This window comes from Papilio xuthus, unplaced genomic scaffold (assembly GCF_000836235.2).
Source record: "Papilio xuthus unplaced genomic scaffold, Pxut_1.1 DF827680.1, whole genome shotgun sequence".
NCBI lineage: Eukaryota > Metazoa > Arthropoda > Insecta > Lepidoptera > Papilionidae > Papilio > Papilio xuthus.
Window position 1 is genome coordinate 4,413,847 of NW_013530969.1, and position 17,812 is coordinate 4,431,658.

Genomic DNA, 17,812 nt, shown 5'->3' on the forward strand with positions numbered 1-17,812 from the left:
TAATTTTAGTTAAAACTACATTTTTAAAAATAACAATGGTGGTAAGTACTCTTTAATTTATATAGACATAGTATACCCATATCTTATATTTAAACCAAAATATACAAATTAAGATACAAGTTATTAAAGTTGATAAAGATAAAACCTGTCAATCATAAAGTTTAATGTATGATAATAAAACAACTTGGCAGTGTTTTTAGTTTTTAAACCGAATAAAATGCTTTATACAACACATTCTAACCTAACTTTTTAGTTTCATCGACGTTTCTTTTTATTTGATTGACTATATTATCTTATTAAATTAATAACTATAAATGTTTGCACCGCTGAGTAAGGAGATTATCACACCACCTATTATCCTTTCTGTATATTTTACATTTATGAAATAAAAAAAATAATTTAATTAAAAATCTAATATACTTATCATAAGCCTTCGTTTGCTTATTAAAGTTATAAAACTAACAGCCAGTATTTTTTTCGTTTTATATTTTATAAAAAGAATATAAATTATATTTAAAAATATTTAATTATCAATCTTACGAAAGACGGTGCAGCCCTACAACAGCCGACTTGAGTAAGCACAATTGAAAACCGCAAATGGTCAACCGCTAACTTTGTTCGAAAGCATTTTCGTGTCGCACAAAGGCGGTTTCTTCCCGAGAAAATAACGATCTCTCCCATTTATAGATTTTTATACCTCTTTTAAATAAACTTTCTTTAACTGTAAACGTAGACTGTCGTAAAATCAACGAACAGTGGATACTGGTCAATTAAGTAGCAGTAATTTGCAATCAACTAAGACGAATAAAGAAATCAACCCCCTCGATGTGTGCCAAAGGCTAAGTTCTAGTTCTCTTCTTCTTTCCATTCCCGCGTTTTCCATATCAAGAAAAGATGACAACTTGTCAAAATTTGACAGATAGAGAAGCGTATATCACCTGCCCATTGTCCTTTAATGGGCAGGTGATATACGCTTACTCGTTTGTCATTTTATTCTATACAGAAAATTCCATTTGATTTAAATTTCCACCATTATAACAACTAGGCTGAACGAGCTGTATTGTACGCGTACTGGCTATCTTCATGTTCGTGGCGAGTGCGCGCTGCACTATACATCAAGCGTATACCATACGACGAGAAATCTGTAGACATCGTGCGAGAGCAGAACCATCTCACGGACCAGTACCGCGCCATCAACCCCTCGCAAAAGGTTCCCGCACTAGTTATTGGTATGATAATAAAATTGTCTGTTTTTTAGATAGGGAGAGGTATGGTAATTTTTTGACGGGTGTTTCGACAGAAAAAATTCATCATAATCTGCTTACTATACGTCCCACTGAGTAGCTTGGAGCCTACCCTAAGTTAAGGGTGACTAGGCCACGCTAACTCAATACGGGTTGGTACCCTTCACAGATGTTTTCCTTCACTGTAAGAACGTTGGATAAATGTACATATTAAATTGAAAAACACATTGACATGGCTGCATTCGCACCCAGGTCCAGCAGATTACAAAACACAAGCGATTAATGAGACAATTACACCATTGTGTACACGACCTAACTAAGTTAACAGTTTGCGAAACAACGATCCAACGACAGACTTATAACTTTTTTATTTTGTTTTTATTAGCTGGCAATACAGGCTTCATTAGCTTTTGTAACGTCATTGTATAATCATATTTTTATTATTAGTTCTTTATAATTTTACTAATTTAAGTTCAGTGGTTTATTAACATTAAGAGGTATTTATATTCTGGTTTTATTCTGTTTGGTATAAAGAATGTTCTTATTTATTACATTTTTGTGTGTACAACCTTATCGTGTCAATTTATTATGACATCATATTATATTCACAAATAAGTTCTTTGTGCTTCGAAAAACGTGTAAACACGCCCTCAGGGCAAGTAATTCCCTAAGCACGATTACATCACGAATATTAAATCTTTTCAAACAAAAACATCTGAGGACAAAATATCATTTAATGTAAAATGTATGAGAACGAAAATTCTTATTTGGCTTTGAAATTTTTTCGTAAAATACATCCAATAGATATTAAGGTTATTAAATCGCTAAATTCTTACGTTCACATCTCGATAAAAGCCTTTATGTATACCTAAAGATTCGCGTATGCATATGTTCTGGAATTTTCGAACGTTTTGTATCTCATGTTTCTTTCCTTTACCATGAACTTTTGCCCGAATTACGTTCGCTTCCTTGTAACGTGTCAGCTCTTAACTTCGGCAGCATATCGTCAAATGAAAGCACTCTACAAAATCCAATTTTTTCTCCGTCACCGTTCCCCTTCACGGCGATAACTTGAATTGGGAAACCAATCCGATTTAAATTGATTGGAAATTCACAATCACGCCGTGAACTTTGATTTTCGCTTTGAATAACAATGTCGTCTCGGCATTATTGAGTGGGCTATCATTTTGAAGTGTTTGCTGAATCGGTTTCTTTGTTAATACCGCACGCAAAACCCTCTTGTAAATTTCCAGTACTCATTCTATTTAAGAAATTTTAAAGAATTAACCAACTAAGCCAAAGACACTACTATTTCACAATAAAAGGCAGTATGGTGCGTCTTGGACGTCTAATTGTAGTCCTCGTCCACTTCCGAGGATGGGAAGCGAAAGTGGATTTTTGGGATGAGGGGATGCATGGGAAGGGAAAACATTCTCTTTCAGAGCATCCCCTCCTCATTCAGTTGAAGGTAAACAGCGCTTCTACAATCGTGTATGTCTATGGGCAAAGTTAGCTTGATTATTTCGGCGATTTCAAGCGGCAGATCGCTAGTTTTCTATCTTTTGATATAAAAAAGAAACAAAATATCAACCAATATTTTTATCCATTATATTTATACCAGTAGATACTCGTATAAGCACGATGTCATTTATTATTTATCACGTGCAGTAATTAGTGTATAATAAAAGGTTGTCTGGTATTGCGTGATTTAGTATTGCTGACGTCATTGTCGTCATTGACTCACAATGGGCCATAGTTGAAGCGCCTACGGGTCATAATGGGCCATCATCGCATCGCCCGTTATACAATAGTCCATATAAGCGCCACTCTACGTTCATTATTAACAACGTCATTAGCAGTCAAAATTCAACTTATTTAGTAAGTACAAAGTAATTTCTACGCACCTTTATATATTTTTGAATGATGTCTAAAATCACGATAAAAAAAGGGAAACTTGATGAGATTTTGACGGTCTTTTAACATCATCTCCCCTTCTTGCTTTGAAGTAACACTTATTAAAGGAATTTTGTAATATGTTTGCGTCGTTTCCTAGTTAATCACCTATATTTATAAAACTAAAGTATGCTGTCATATCTTTTAGTTAATTAAATTCGTATTATATCGTTTGAAATTCACTGAAAGGTAACCTAAAATATACTTATATTTTTAAATTCCAAAGCCATTTATCATTCAGACAATCGTGTTTGATTTGAATGATCGTCGCCGATACGGCAAATGGATAGGTCAATAACTCCAACGTTTAACGAACACGTCTCCACTTAATGAATCGTAGAAAAAGCCACGCTGAATTGCTCGCTATTTAGGTCACCGATTGTACAATGAATTGTAATAACATTAATTTGTTTAGTTCATGTCTACTTCGTTTATATATTGCTTATGTTGTTTTCTGACAATTCATTATGATAAGACGTAAAGGTTGCGGAAGTATTCTGGATGTGGGTAGCACTGGACCGATATTTGGTGGAGGATCATGGCTAGCAGTTTCCGTCATATGACTAAAAAAAGATAATAAAAAATCAGAAATTTCATAATCACGGTTATTATACATATTTATGATCCTTTCTAATATTAGTATCCATTTAAAAATATCAGATGGAGCAATTATCGTTGAGTCAATGGCGATTCTTCAATATTTAGAAGATACGCGGCCGGATCCAGCATTGACACCTAAAACTCCATTACTAAGAGCTAGGATGACAGAGATATGCGAGGTTTGATTCACTTGTTTTATCTACTTTAATAAGACTTCAAAGTCAAAACAATCCAACTATAGGTTTTATAATTCTGTTTAATTTCAATTAAGAAATTGGTTACACAAACTAATAAAATATATATATATTTTTTTGTAATAAACTTTGAAGAAAATACGTCTTCGTATAATTATAATATTAATGCACAGACTTCTGTTCCTTAGACTATAGTATCGGGGATCCAACCGCTACAAAACATAGGATTAAGAAGTCACTTTGAAAGCAAAGAGAAGTTCCAGTCTTTCACAAAGTACTGGACAGAGCGAGGTCTTAGGACAATCGAGGATCAGCTGCAAACAACCGCAGGCAAATACTGTGTCAAAGACCAGCTGACTATGGCCGACCTGTGTCTAGTGCCACAAGTTTATAATGGTGTAAACAGGTAAATATATATAAATTAGTATTATTTTTTATAATTTAATAAGGTCAAATAAAATCATCTACTACATCTTACTAATATTATAAATGCGAATGTTTAAATCGATGAAAGGATGTTTGTTTGTAGGTTTCTCCGGAACGGCTGCATGGGTCATAGATATAGAGCATAGTGTGGAAGAACACATAGGCTTTATTTTTATTTTTATTACTTATTATTTTTTTTTTAATTTTGCACAGACCGAATCGCGGGATTCAGCTAGACATCTAATTCAACCCGAAATCGTGCACCAAACTGTCGTTAATTATCCTTTACTTTATAGTAAAGCATCTCAATGACTCTCTAATTTGTTTTCTTTACACAAATATCAAATTAAAGATCCAATGATGTGTTTCGAATTACAGAAACAGATGACAATCATCATCCACGCATTAACTGGTTTAAAGCAAGTTTTCTTATGCCCTTAATGGTCTTTCTAATAGTAGATATCTCATATTTAATCGAAAGGTCTCTTTTAAACGCCCACGAGGGCAGTGCCAATAATATTTTACAAAACGTAACTTGTCCTCAACATTACGTCTTGAGAATTCGATTATTCGACACCCTCCAACAATCTTTATGAACGCTACGCAATGTATGTTATTAATATAATAAAGTACTCCATATCCTCGAGGGAAATTTACGAAGGAATTTTATTAATATGCATTAAAAGATATCATGTATCAATTTAAGATATCGGCCAGAAATAACGTCGAAAGCCAGTTACCGAAAATAAAATTTTTACAAGATAAATATTATTTTAGGATTAAATCTATGTTATTTTTATGCTTCAACATATACTATATGTATTTGCTATATCAAATTATTTTTTAGCCGACTTCAAAAAGAAGGAGGTTATCAATTCGTCTGTATTTTTTTTAATGTGTGTTACCGCGTAACTCCGCCCCTGGTGCTCCGATTTTGAATTTTTTTTGATTGAAAGGTTTTTAATATATTATTTCAGGCACGCTCTGGACTTGAATAAATACCCGATACTTCACAAAATCTATAAAACTCTGTTAGAGGAAGACGTTTTTAAGAAAACACATCCAGAGATCGTGAAATCTGAGAAATTAATTAGATTATAAATAAAAATATATACGTATCTTACTTTTCAATGTGTTTTATTTTCAGCAATATTTCATCCTTTTCTATTCAATTTCAACCTTTAACCGGGTATTAAAGGCCAATATATTTATTCTTTTAGTGGAAATCCGGGGTAAATCTTTCTATCATACATCGGATCTTGATGAAATTTTGCACAATAGTAGAATATAGTGTTGAAAAACACATTAACTTATAAAGCTTTTTTTGTGTGGTACTTGCCATTCAATATTCAAAACGATATAAAACAAAAGTCGATCTGTTCCAGTACAAATAGCGAGTTTATGTTTATTCGGCTGGCACAAACTAGATCGTTTTAGGTCCGTTAGTTGGCGTGTCAAGGTTGACCTAGTTTTAGGTAACTACGTGCTTAACATCCTAACGCTTTGTTACTGTAATTGATTCAGCAGGAACGATGGTGCGATGCCAACTAATGATACAAGTTCACCACTTCCACGCAACTTGCGCTCACCCTCTGATAACATTTAACAATTCCGAGCAATTAGCTTCACTAATGGAGTATCTATAAAGGTCAAAATATGTCTATGTAGTGGAGTAGTATGTACGTTCCCTAATACGAAATAAATCAGCTACAGTTTTGTAATTACTATCATCATCAATTCACTATACGACCCCACTGAGCGGCTCGGAGCCTACCCTGAGGTAGGTGTGACTAGGCCATAGTCAACCTCGCTAGCCTACTGCAGGTTGGTTGACTTCACACATATCTCTGAATTCCATCGCAGATGGCAGGCTGCATTACGCTGTTTTCTTTCACAGTTAGAGCGTTAGATATATAGACATATGTAAATCGAAAAACACATTATTTAGTACATGGCGGGATTCGAACCAAAGACCTATAGATTGCAAATCGAATGTCTAACTCCTAAGTCACCCATCATCACTTTAAATCAGTTTTTAAAAAAAGAATAAGCTTGTTTATTCTATTACATTTTTAATTGTATAGATTTTATGTTTATCGGAGACGGAAGTTTTGTGAGCTCATGTTTTTATTTGAAGAAAACAATTTCACAATTCCAAAATTTAATCATAAACGCGCAATAATTTATTTGGAACGGGAGCAATCTCGTCCATGTTCGTAATGAAAACGAATGTGTGGATGACTTGTGTGATGCGTGGAATTAGATACGTCAAGCATTTAGAAATCTGGCGTTGTCAACATTTTCGTTAATTAATTCTAATAACGTTTCGATGATGAATTGAATAGTGGACAATTTAATTTTAGAATATCAAGAATAAAAAAAACTGACTCAAGTTGTTCACATTTTTAAATGGTTCTACAAAATGAACACAAAATTAAAAATTGACAAATTTAATAGTAACTAAAATTTAAAGAAGAGATAGATAGATTTAAGATAGGAGAGAACAGACCAGAGAGACATTATAAAAGGATTTGAACACTAAAGACTTGAAAAATTGTTTGTCACCCATGAGCATTTATTGTTCTTGATTATTTTGACACCAATGCAATCGACATGCTAATTTGCGAAGTGTTCTCTTAGATTGAGTATCTACTCCTCGGCAGTGTGTCGACGTTTCTCAAAGACGGCGACATGTGCCACAAGCTTTTTATCGTCCAGTTGCTGTGAAACAAAACGCAACTTCAGCCTATAACCGACGTCGCATTTGCGACGGACGGGATGGGCCCTACTGTAAATAAAATCCTGCCTAAATATTTATTTAGGCCGCTATGGCTCTTAAGATGAGACGATTCATACTACTATTGTTTTTTATATTCGGCACCGCTAAAGGGGACGGTGAGTGAAAACTGTTTATTCGATTTAAACATCTCTATTTTTGTATTTGTTACGCGTGTTCGTGCATATTAAAAACAATCAATTGTTAGAATTTTTATTTTAGACAGGCTTACTAACTACATAACATAATCAAATTTGCCAACATTTTTTATTAGAAATCTTTTTTTGACTCAATAAATTTTAGTGACTTAGAATTTCAAACAATCTTTCTTTCTTTTCCTACCCACGTCTAGAGAAATATTCTTCCGCATGTGTACCTAAAACTGTCCTCATCAAGAATCACTTTCGCTTTTTATGTGCTTGGTTACTTTTGTTATCGACAGATGATGTAGAATTCTTTGACGTGCTCTCCGTGGTCGGAGATGAGCTGCCCGAGGGCGTATCGCGGGTGGCAGGACGTTGCCAGTCTACCTCCACCAGGCCCGAAGAGTACTCCGCGTTCCGATTAAATGAGAATGCAACTTTACACCAACTGTCTGCTGGAATGTTCTACAACACGTTTCCCGAAGACTTCTCTATTATAGCCACAGTACGACTACCAGGTAAAAAAATATAGAAATACTAACAAAACTTATAGTGATTATAAAATTATAAGCGAAGTAACTATATAAGAAAAGTTTATGAAAGTTTTAATCTTGCGCTGAATATCCAACTACGTCCAGTGTTGCAATGGTAACATTTCGAAACAGGATTAATCAATTGATGCAAACTTATCGGATTTGTTTCAACTCCATTAATTATTCCAAGAACTGGGTCATTGGCAATCCTTTAGAATTAATTAAAGACTTGTGTTTACTCTATGGCATAAGTACTTGGTTATTTTAGGGCAGTAAATTATTATCAGATTGCTCAACGTCCACTCCTATCTATCGACTTCAACAATTACATAGAGGAGAAAAAAAACAGCTTTATGAAAAAAAGAAAAAGTATATTTCTATTTATGCCAGTGTTATCTTAGGGTGTTATAACTTTCAAACCTAGCCAACTTGGTAGTAAAACTTTTGGTCGCACTTTTGGTCACAGTTTTACACTATTAAAATTCTGATTTTTTTATGTATTTGATATATGTAGGCACGGATCAGAATCCACTGTTCGTGTTGTACTCGGACGCGGGTGATGAGCAGCTACAGTTGGTGGTGGGCGAGCTGGTGGAGTTGTACTACGAGGACACGCGTGGCGACCCACCCGACCACGAACTCCTAACCTATCGGGTCAATATCGCTGATGGCAAGTAAGTTGCACTAATTAGATACCTTTTATAGCCTTTAATATAATGGTTAAAATTGTAGTTAAATTATGTGTACGGACATAGTTTAGATATCCTATTATGGTATCAAATATAAGATGTAGATGTTAACTTTTTCGGGCCAATCGGATGCCCTTCCTTAGGGTAACTGTAGTTAGTCTCAGCCGCGGTTGAACCCTTAACAGATAATGTAGATTTAGTTAATTAAAAATATAAATTTACTAAATCAGGTGGCATCGAATTGGTCTAAGCATAAAAGGCGATTCAGCAACTTTATTGGTAGATTGTGAGATAAGAGAATCTCTTCCACTGGACCGAAAGCCAGGCAGTACGTTCAATCTAGCTGGGGCGCTCGTCGTTGGCACACAGGTTACACCGGACCAATACTATGAGGTAAGATTATATATATGTGTATACATGGTGCCGAATTTTGCTTCAGTCAAGCGTTTGTATTGCATATCTTCATATATTCCTGTTGTCTAATGAATCCTAACCTATCTACAGGGTGATATCGAGCTTTTACAATTTGCAAACAAACCGGACGTAGCTTATGATCTCTGTGTTGCCATAGCACCAGACTGTGATGGCTATGGATCACAATATGCAGGATCAGCATCTACAGGCAACTTAAACAGATTCGGCAACACTAATGGAGGTTATACATACACTACAACACCTAATTTGGACATAGTACGACTACCAACTGATGAGGACGATAGAACTATATATGAACCAGTTGAAGAAAATCGATCATTAGATGTAGGGAACGGATCAAATGAACTGTGGTCGATAGCAACAAGGGATCTTTCAACTTCGAAACCTTTTTGGCCTGTACCCAATGCTTATGCACAATATCCAACTTCAACAGATGCTGGTGAGTTATATCTCATAGTTAGGAAGAGGTTCTTCGAGAATTGTTTAATTAAAAGGATATTTTTAATACCATAAATAAAACTTTAATTATTTCCAAATCTACGTTTACTAACTTAAGTAATTAATAATAACGTGTCTTTTACAGATGAAAACAGTATCTTTGGAAGATTTACCGATGTTGATGATTTTAACTCTACACCATTGAATAACATAGACCTCCCGACCGATATTGTTGCAGTAACTACGCCAAGAGTAAGTAAAATCTTAATTTTTCAGAATTAACAAGTAAAGAAATTTCATACTAAGAAGAAGTACATTTTTCAGCCGATACGACAAGATAATTATAATAATTTCTTCATACAAAATGCTACTCTCATTACGACCGAAGCTTCGTACCCTGCGGTAACGACTACAGAAGACTCAGACTGGCTCACTCATCCACCAGAAGTATACGGAGTAAGACTTCAATTTCATTTTAATATAATTTATATAGCGTTGTTATAATTCATCAAATACTTTTTTAATTTAAGCAGGATGACAAAAAATAACTATATCGCCATGGACGCAATGTTTAAGATTAATTTCATTACTTTCGTTGTCCCAGGGTAATTCATCAATTGTCTACGATCCCACCGACAACTACTACGATTATGGTGGGACAGGTGTGTACCTAGGACCCCGTGGTTATCCTGGCCCCCCGGGTCCTCAAGGGCCAAGAGGTCCCAAAGGTGAACCTGGCAGGCCTGGAGCAGAAGGGCAGCAAGGGTTCACCGGACCACCGGGACACGTTTTTGTTGTACCAGTAAGTTTAAAATCTAGTATAATAATGCAACTCAATAAATGTAGTACAACTTTTATCGAAATTTAATTTAATTTACAGCTGCATCAATCAAGTAATGACAAAGGTCCAGACGGTCAAGCAGAAGCACTTCGACAAATGCTTACTCAACACATGGTTGGTTTTATGATATTATTTGTGTATTTTGATATTAGTGAAATTTTTATTAAAAGATAAAAGAGCCAAGTTAGAATAAAAATAGATGTAGCCGTATTGTCATTAAATTTGATTTGTTTTATAATTTAAAGACTGCAATGAGAGGCGTTGACGGTCCTATGGGACTTACTGGACCTCCCGGACCTGAAGGGGATATCGGCCCCGAAGGACCTAAGGGTGAACAAGGCGAGCAGGGAGAACCGGTACGTTTTTAATTTAATTCTATAGTTTCATTCTTGTCTTATAAAGCACTAATTCCTTAGTTTGTTTATATTTATTCTCTTTACGACTTTATAGGGACCACCTGGTATAAGAGGACCACAAGGACCTCCTGGCCGTATCGGAAGGCGAGGTCATGCAGGAAGAGATGGAGAAAGAGGATCGCCTGGTGCATCTGGGCCTAAAGGTGAACAAGGTTATCCGGGGCTTGCAGGAATGCCTGGAGACAAAGGGGAACGTGGCACGCCAGGGCAACAAGGGGAAACCGGTGCACCGGGTCAAGACGGTCCGCCGGGAGATGACGGCCCACCGGGTCCACCTGGATTATCTGGAGAACTGGTAAATGTTTTTCAAGTTTTTGTTCATAGCTCATGCTCAACTTGAATATTTTAATTTTAAAATAAGATCTGTTTTCATTATTATAATCTTGTTAGTTAAATTCGAATTCGAAAAGTACCAAACATCTATTCTTGATTTAGGGACCTCGAGGTTTTATGGGGCCGAGAGGTTTTCCTGGTTTGATCGGCTACCCTGGCATTCCTGGTAATGAAGGGCCACAAGGAGCAAAGGGCACATCCGGACAACCAGGCCCCCCTGGCAACCCAGGACAACCAGGTCCAATGGGACCACCGGGGTCCACCGGCCCACAAGGACCTATTGGTGCACCTGGAATACAGGTTTGTAATCCTATTCACAAAATCGGTTAAAACAATACTCCACAGGTATATTAATAAAAGTCACTATTACAGGGTCCGCAAGGGAAACCAGGCATATCAGGGCTTCCAGGTTCCGAAGGATCTCCTGGAACACCAGGCAGCCCTGGACAACAAGGATCTCCGGGTGAATCAGGGCCTCAAGGTTTGCAGGTATAGATTAAAATGGTTATAAATTTCTTTTGATTGGTAATGAATCAACTGCCATTCATTAACCGCTCTACTAATACAAGTACTGAAAATGGTGATGTTATATTATTACAATTGCTTATTTTATAGGGAATGCTAGGATTTCCAGGACCTCGAGGTCCTAAGGGTGATGACGGACCCCGGGGATTCCAGGGAGATAAAGGCGACAAAGGAATACGAGGTATCAATAAGTTTATATGAATATTTTTATACACCTTACATAGAAAGTATGTCACGTGGTTTTCCTTTTTTTTATCATAGGACTTGAAGGTGAAAAGGGTGAAATAGGTCCAAAAGGCGAAATGGGACAACCCGGAGAACCTGGTGCCCCCGGTATTGAAGGACCAGAAGGGCAAAAAGTGAGTAAAAACAATAGTTTTTGTGAACAATTGATTATGAACGTGTCAAGTATAAAGAACAATTTTCTAATAAACTACTTTTATGTTTTATAATTAATAGTATGTTATATATTTACAGGGAACGGAAGGGCCTAGAGGTGAGACTGGATCGATTGGACCCGTCGGTGAAAAGGGAGCTACCGGACCACAAGGATTAGCTGGTTATCCCGGAACTCAAGGAGATAAAGGAGACAAGGGTGCATCGGGCAGGAGGGGCAGAAGGGGAGCGAAGGGAGTTGTGGTAATTATTCATAATTGTTATACACTAAATAATATATTTATAGATTTAAGATTTCCGATTTCTTACCACCTAAATAAGACCTTAGTAGTTTCCTCTGAAAATCGACTTATTTACTAAATCAACGTAGTAAATATAAAAATAAAATTCATACCTCTGTTAAATTGTAAACATTTTAGTTTAGAACATTTTTAGGTTAATTAATTCATCAAAACTCAATGTGCTGTAATTTTTAATCCATTAATTTTCCACTTTCTTAACTTTTGCAGGGTATGATCGGTATTCCAGGAGATAGAGGAGAAACTGGACCAAGAGTAAGCTCCGTTTAATTTAAATTGGTCTTATAAATTTGAATGTTTTTCTCATTATTCAATTACACATTTTATTTCACCTACAGGGGTACAGAGGACCAAGGGGACGTCGGGGATCAGATGGCCCTCCAGGGTCTAAGGGCGATACAGGGCAGCCGGGGTCACCAGGACCTGCAGGCGAGAGAGGTCCACAAGGTCTTGAAGGTACTCGTGGCTTCCCAGGTGCTATAGGACCTCCAGGATCGGATGGAAAGTCTGGATTGCCAGGATCTCCAGGCGAACGTGGTCCAGTGGTAGGTCAACTACTTTTAAAACAACGTTTAGCGACAAAAACACGATTTTTGATTGTTTTTACTTGTAGTGTATTTGAGAAAAATCTAATTTCATTACATTAACAACAGTGTTAGTAAAATTTAATATTTAGATGTAAAATTTTAAATCGTAGTTTTTCCGTAACCCACCATTGCATACTTTCTAGGGCGACACTGGTAAACCAGGTTTGATGGGCCCTCCCGGAGCGATAGGACCACAAGGACCAATTGGGGAAATGGGACCACCAGGTCCTCAAGGAGCGTCTGGCGTACCAGGAACACCGGGTGATATCGGTGCACCTGGTGAAATGGGAAAAGAAGGTCCACCCGGAATGCCGGGTCCTGAAGGAAAGCCCGGTCCAGTTGGTTCACCCGGTCCACCTGGTCATCAAGGAGATCCTGGATTGCCTGGGACACCTGTAAGTTTTAACTTAGGAATTGAGTTTTGTGGTAAACTTTTGTGATATAGGTACATAGTGTCTAATCCTAAAGGCGGTAAAAGAAAATTAGTACTTAAGATGTAGCCTAGACTAATGTAGTCACAGAAATTATGGTAAAAAGTTCTATGAAAACAATGAGGTATTTTAACAAATCTGATGATTTTCTATAGGGATCACAAGGCGCAAAAGGAGATATGGGGCCACCGGGCCCTGCAGGTATTAGGGGCGACAAAGGAGAGCAAGGCGAACCCGGTCGAGAAGGTGCGCAAGGTCCTATGGGACGAGAAGGTCCCCGGGGTCCTCCTGGATCGGGTGGGCAAAAAGGAGAAATTGGTGAACCAGGACCGATTGGTATGTCATCTTTAATCACAGTACCTAAGTCCCTTAGTCGTTTTCTTTATTCATACAACATAACTACTAATGTGTTCTGCACTTTAACTATTCTGAAACTAATTCATTAGGTCCTGTTGGACGTGACGGTTTACCTGGCCCAAGAGGCTTGACGGGCGCACCAGGACCTGTAGGGCCGCCTGGAGAGGATGGGGACAAGGGTGAAGCCGGTCCACCTGGCGAAAAAGGTTTTAAGGGCGCAACCGGAGAACCAGTAAGAAGGCCGTTTAATTTTAGAACAATATTATGTATTAATAATTATGACCGGTAATCTTTATACGTAATATATGTATTTCATATCTTTATAGGGACTTCAAGGATCACCTGGCGTACAAGGCTTACGAGGCGAGACGGGTCCTGTGGGATTACCCGGAGAAAAGGGCCAACAAGGCGACCCGGGTTCACCCGGAACAAATGGTGCGGATGGAGCTAGAGGCCCTCAAGGTCCCCCTGGTCTAACAGGTCCTCAAGGTGAAAAGGGACAAGCAGGAATTAGAGGAGATAAGGGAGACAACGGGCCTATCGGTAAACTAAGTTTATTATTAAAGCTATTTTACAAATTGATGAAACTACTTGTTGCCGTCTGACGTTGTAATCTTTCACTAAGATGTGTCTATTCCATTTTCATTCAAATGCCTTTTTTATAAAAAATTATTGTAGGACCCACTGGTCCAGCGGGGCTTACCGGCCCTCAGGGTCGACGTGGCGCGAAAGGAATTCAAGGAGAGCCCGGGCCTCAAGGAGCGGAAGGTCAACGAGGTGAAATTGGTAATTCTGGCGCCCCTGGTCCACCAGGCCCTCCAGGCCCTGAAGGAAAACAGGTGAACATTAAATGCTTTCATTTTAAATTCAGCAGACATAAAGTGCTCTTAATACCCTACTAAGGTGACATTATTTTTTTCCATATCTAAGTTTATTTCTTGTTTACAACAATAATTATTGTTTAATATTTTTAAGGGACCAAGAGGTGCTGTTGGACCAAAAGGCGAAGATGGACCTCCAGGATTACAGGGCGAACCTGGACCAAAGGGGCCAGCCGGGTTAGAAGGACCTAAAGGGGACGCTGGCCCAGCAGGATACCCTGGAGAAAAAGGAGATCCAGGGCCGCAGGGAATTAAAGGAGAGCCGGGTGGGGAAGGTCCAGAAGGCAGCACAGGTCCACCCGGTGTACCAGGACCAACTGGGCCAGTTGGCAAGCCTGGAGATACAGGAATACCTGGCAGCCCTGTTAGTAGAATCTTAGTAGTGTTCTTGAAATTTCACTATAGCAGCTTATTTTTATTAATTTTAATTTTTCACAGGGAGCTGACGGACAGGCAGGTATACAAGGAAGTCCTGGCGTTCCGGGAGAGAAGGGCGACATGGGACCGAAGGGAGCAGTAGGTGAACCAGGGCCTGTCGGACCACCAGGACCACCAGGAGTTGAAGGTCAACGAGGTATCAGAGGAACGCCCGGTGCAAATGTAAGAAAATGTTAAGACAAATAACTTTGATTTTGACAGACTGTTTTAGAAATACATTGCATAATATTTTTTTAATAATAATGATAAATTCTCTGTTCTAGGGAGAAGTAGGCGCACCCGGTGTAATGGGGCCAGCAGGACCTCCGGGAAAACCTGGTCCATCTGGTGCGCCTGGCATTAGGGGCGACAAAGGAAACAGAGGCCCGAAAGGTCACACTGGTGAAACTGGAACGATGGGTGCAAAGGGGGACCAGGGCGAACAAGGCGTTCAGGGTCCACCGGGTCCTATAGGCCCGCCGGGACCGAAAGGAGATTTAGTAAGTTGTTAAATTATTTAATTTTAAGAAGTAACATTCTTTTTAGTCACGTTAATTAAATAAAATGTCTGAGTTACAGTAATATTGACTAAATATTAAAAAAAACATCTTATAGGGACCTATAGGTCCTCCGGGAGCTAAGGGTGAGATCGGACCCGTGGGCTTACCAGGCAGGGAAGGTCCCGTGGGTCCAAAGGGGCAAAGCGGCGTGGATGGTAGGCCGGGACTTCCGGGGCCGTCGGGTCCCCCAGGGCCACCGGGGCCGCCTGCACGCGCGCCGCATCTACCACCAGAAATGTTTACGTCATTCCGAAGACGCAGAAGTGTTGACATTGATTCAATACAATCCGAAGAAGGTAATTGACTTCGATAACCATGACTTAAGGATACAATAGTTTATTGAATTGAGTAAAAAATAAAGGGGATTGGACATATTCGTTGAGTTTAACCAGTTTCATAATTATTCCTTTCAGATGGAGATATAGATTGGGCGCATGAAATTATGAGTGGTGTGGTGGCGGCCCGAACTGCTTTGGAATCATCCAAGCGGCCGTGGGGAACACGTTCTAATCCAGCATTGTCATGCAAAGATTTACGCACCACACATACTAATTTAACTGACGGTAAGTCGCACAGATAAAATAATGATAAAAAATTCTTGAAAGTATCAGTTTTATTTAAGCTTACAATTTCCAGGTTTTTACTGGATTGATGCAAGAGGCGGCGGAGGCAGCGGCCATCCGATAAAAGTATATTGCAAGGGCCATTATACTTGCGTATATCCTGATGTCATAAATACAAATGAAATTTATACGACTTTTGATTCAGCTCAGAAGTTCTCACAAATCAATAACGGACATCGTGTTAGTATTTCTAGATACATAATTCTTTAATTTTATATATGATGTAATCGTATTCTATCGCGTTTGTGATATAAAGGCCATGTTATTTAAGCAGCTTATATACTATTTTTAATACAAACTAGTAAAGCTTTAACTTTTACTTTACAGATTTCATATGAAAACGAGGGAGCAGGGTCTATTCAACTTCGTTTCTTAAAATTGTTATCGCACGGTGCGCGCCAAAACTTTACATATTCATGTCTGGACGCAATGGCTCCACAACGGTAAATATCTTTCAATATTTAATATTAAGAAGTAATACAGAATTACACGCAAAAACCTCTATGAATAACACACGTATTCACGTATAGATTTCGCGTTAATAAAACATTACTGTTGATAAATCCAGGTCTGACATCCCGCCAGATTTGATTCGGACAAATGGTATTAAGTTGTATGGATATAATTCGGCAGAATTCAAAGAACCTCAGCTAATAAAGGATGATTGTAAAGTAAGTCAAATTAATAAATAATACCCTAAACCCTATCCAAAACCTAATCATTCTTAATTTATAATTTAAGCTTACTCTATTTAGTTAATTTAATTTGAAATTAAACCATAATTCAATTTTAATTAAAAATTTCTTTTCCTTCAATATTTTCATTGATTTACCGTAAGTTTTTGAGACCAAAATCCCCGTTTACAAACATATTATTATCTCTGTTATGTCAAAGATAATGACAGGGATAACGATATATTTTATACAGAGATTTTGGTCACAGAAACCCATGGCAACGTTCATTGGTAACTTACAAAATTGTTGGTACACATATTTTTATAATGTCTTATATTACAGGAAGGAAAAGGAGAGATTGTGCTAGAAATCAAGACATCTCGTACCGAACGCTTGCCAATCAGCGATTTCCAGCCGCTGTCATATGTCGAAGCTTCACATCAGTTTTCATTTGTAGTCGGGCCGATTTGTTTCTCATAGCTGGCTTTTATATCCTAGAGATAATGCAATTATGTACTTAAGTTGGACTATTTTTGTAAATATAGTATTTAAATAAATTTTGTGACGACTGTACCAGACTTTTATTGACAAATAAATACGAATTACACATACTCTTGTATATTTCTGCGACAGTCAAGAATTAAAAAAGCCAAATAAAAGAGTTCCACTCGTATTACTACCATAATTTTCTATCCATCAAAAACAATTTTTCATTTTTAAAGTTAACCTATTTCTAATGTGACCATTTATTTTTATGGCATAACAGGCCGTCTGCGAAAATTATATGAAAAAAAAAGTTTTTTGTTATGGGACTTAAAACACAAAATAATCAGAGCATTCTCTTTGGCAATAAACATAAAATAATTAAATAGACACGAATTAGTAAGCCATAGTGGCATGACTTGTATATTTTTGTATTCAACTTTTAAACAAAGTTTATATTTCATTTTTTAAATTGGTATTAAAACAATAATTATACATTTTACAAATATAAATTTATCTTATATCTGCATCATTTACTTTCTATTATATACATGTAGT

At 37.5% G+C, this 17,812-nt stretch overlaps 2 protein-coding genes across 2 annotated transcripts; both read left to right on the forward strand.

Moving 5' to 3' along the window:
* The first annotated feature begins 18 nt into the window (after positions 1-18).
* On the forward strand, positions 19-5,540 carry GSTz2 (glutathione S-transferae zeta 2). Its single transcript, XM_013311802.1, has 5 exons — positions 19-41; positions 1,046-1,229; positions 3,858-3,976; positions 4,180-4,397; positions 5,395-5,540. The coding sequence occupies exons 1-5, from the start codon at positions 36-38 to the stop codon at positions 5,516-5,518; spliced, it is 651 nt and encodes a 216-aa protein (XP_013167256.1). The 5' UTR covers positions 19-35; the 3' UTR covers positions 5,519-5,540.
* Positions 5,541-6,933: 1,393 nt separating this feature from the next.
* LOC106117403 (collagen alpha-1(I) chain) lies at positions 6,934-17,335 on the forward strand. The gene is made up of 32 exons (XM_013311706.1): positions 6,934-7,312; positions 7,636-7,854; positions 8,384-8,543; positions 8,789-8,951; positions 9,063-9,432; positions 9,577-9,683; positions 9,756-9,887; positions 10,036-10,233; positions 10,312-10,386; positions 10,518-10,628; positions 10,723-10,983; positions 11,124-11,321; positions 11,394-11,510; positions 11,637-11,727; positions 11,808-11,905; positions 12,024-12,185; positions 12,452-12,496; positions 12,580-12,786; positions 12,972-13,223; positions 13,415-13,595; positions 13,706-13,848; positions 13,943-14,159; positions 14,295-14,455; positions 14,592-14,861; positions 14,936-15,097; positions 15,199-15,414; positions 15,530-15,770; positions 15,888-16,037; positions 16,111-16,277; positions 16,425-16,540; positions 16,666-16,768; positions 17,114-17,335. Exons 1-32 carry the CDS (start codon positions 7,246-7,248, stop codon positions 17,249-17,251), a joined length of 5,298 nt encoding a protein of 1,765 aa, XP_013167160.1. The 5' UTR covers positions 6,934-7,245; the 3' UTR covers positions 17,252-17,335.
* Positions 17,336-17,812: the final 477 nt, after the last annotated feature.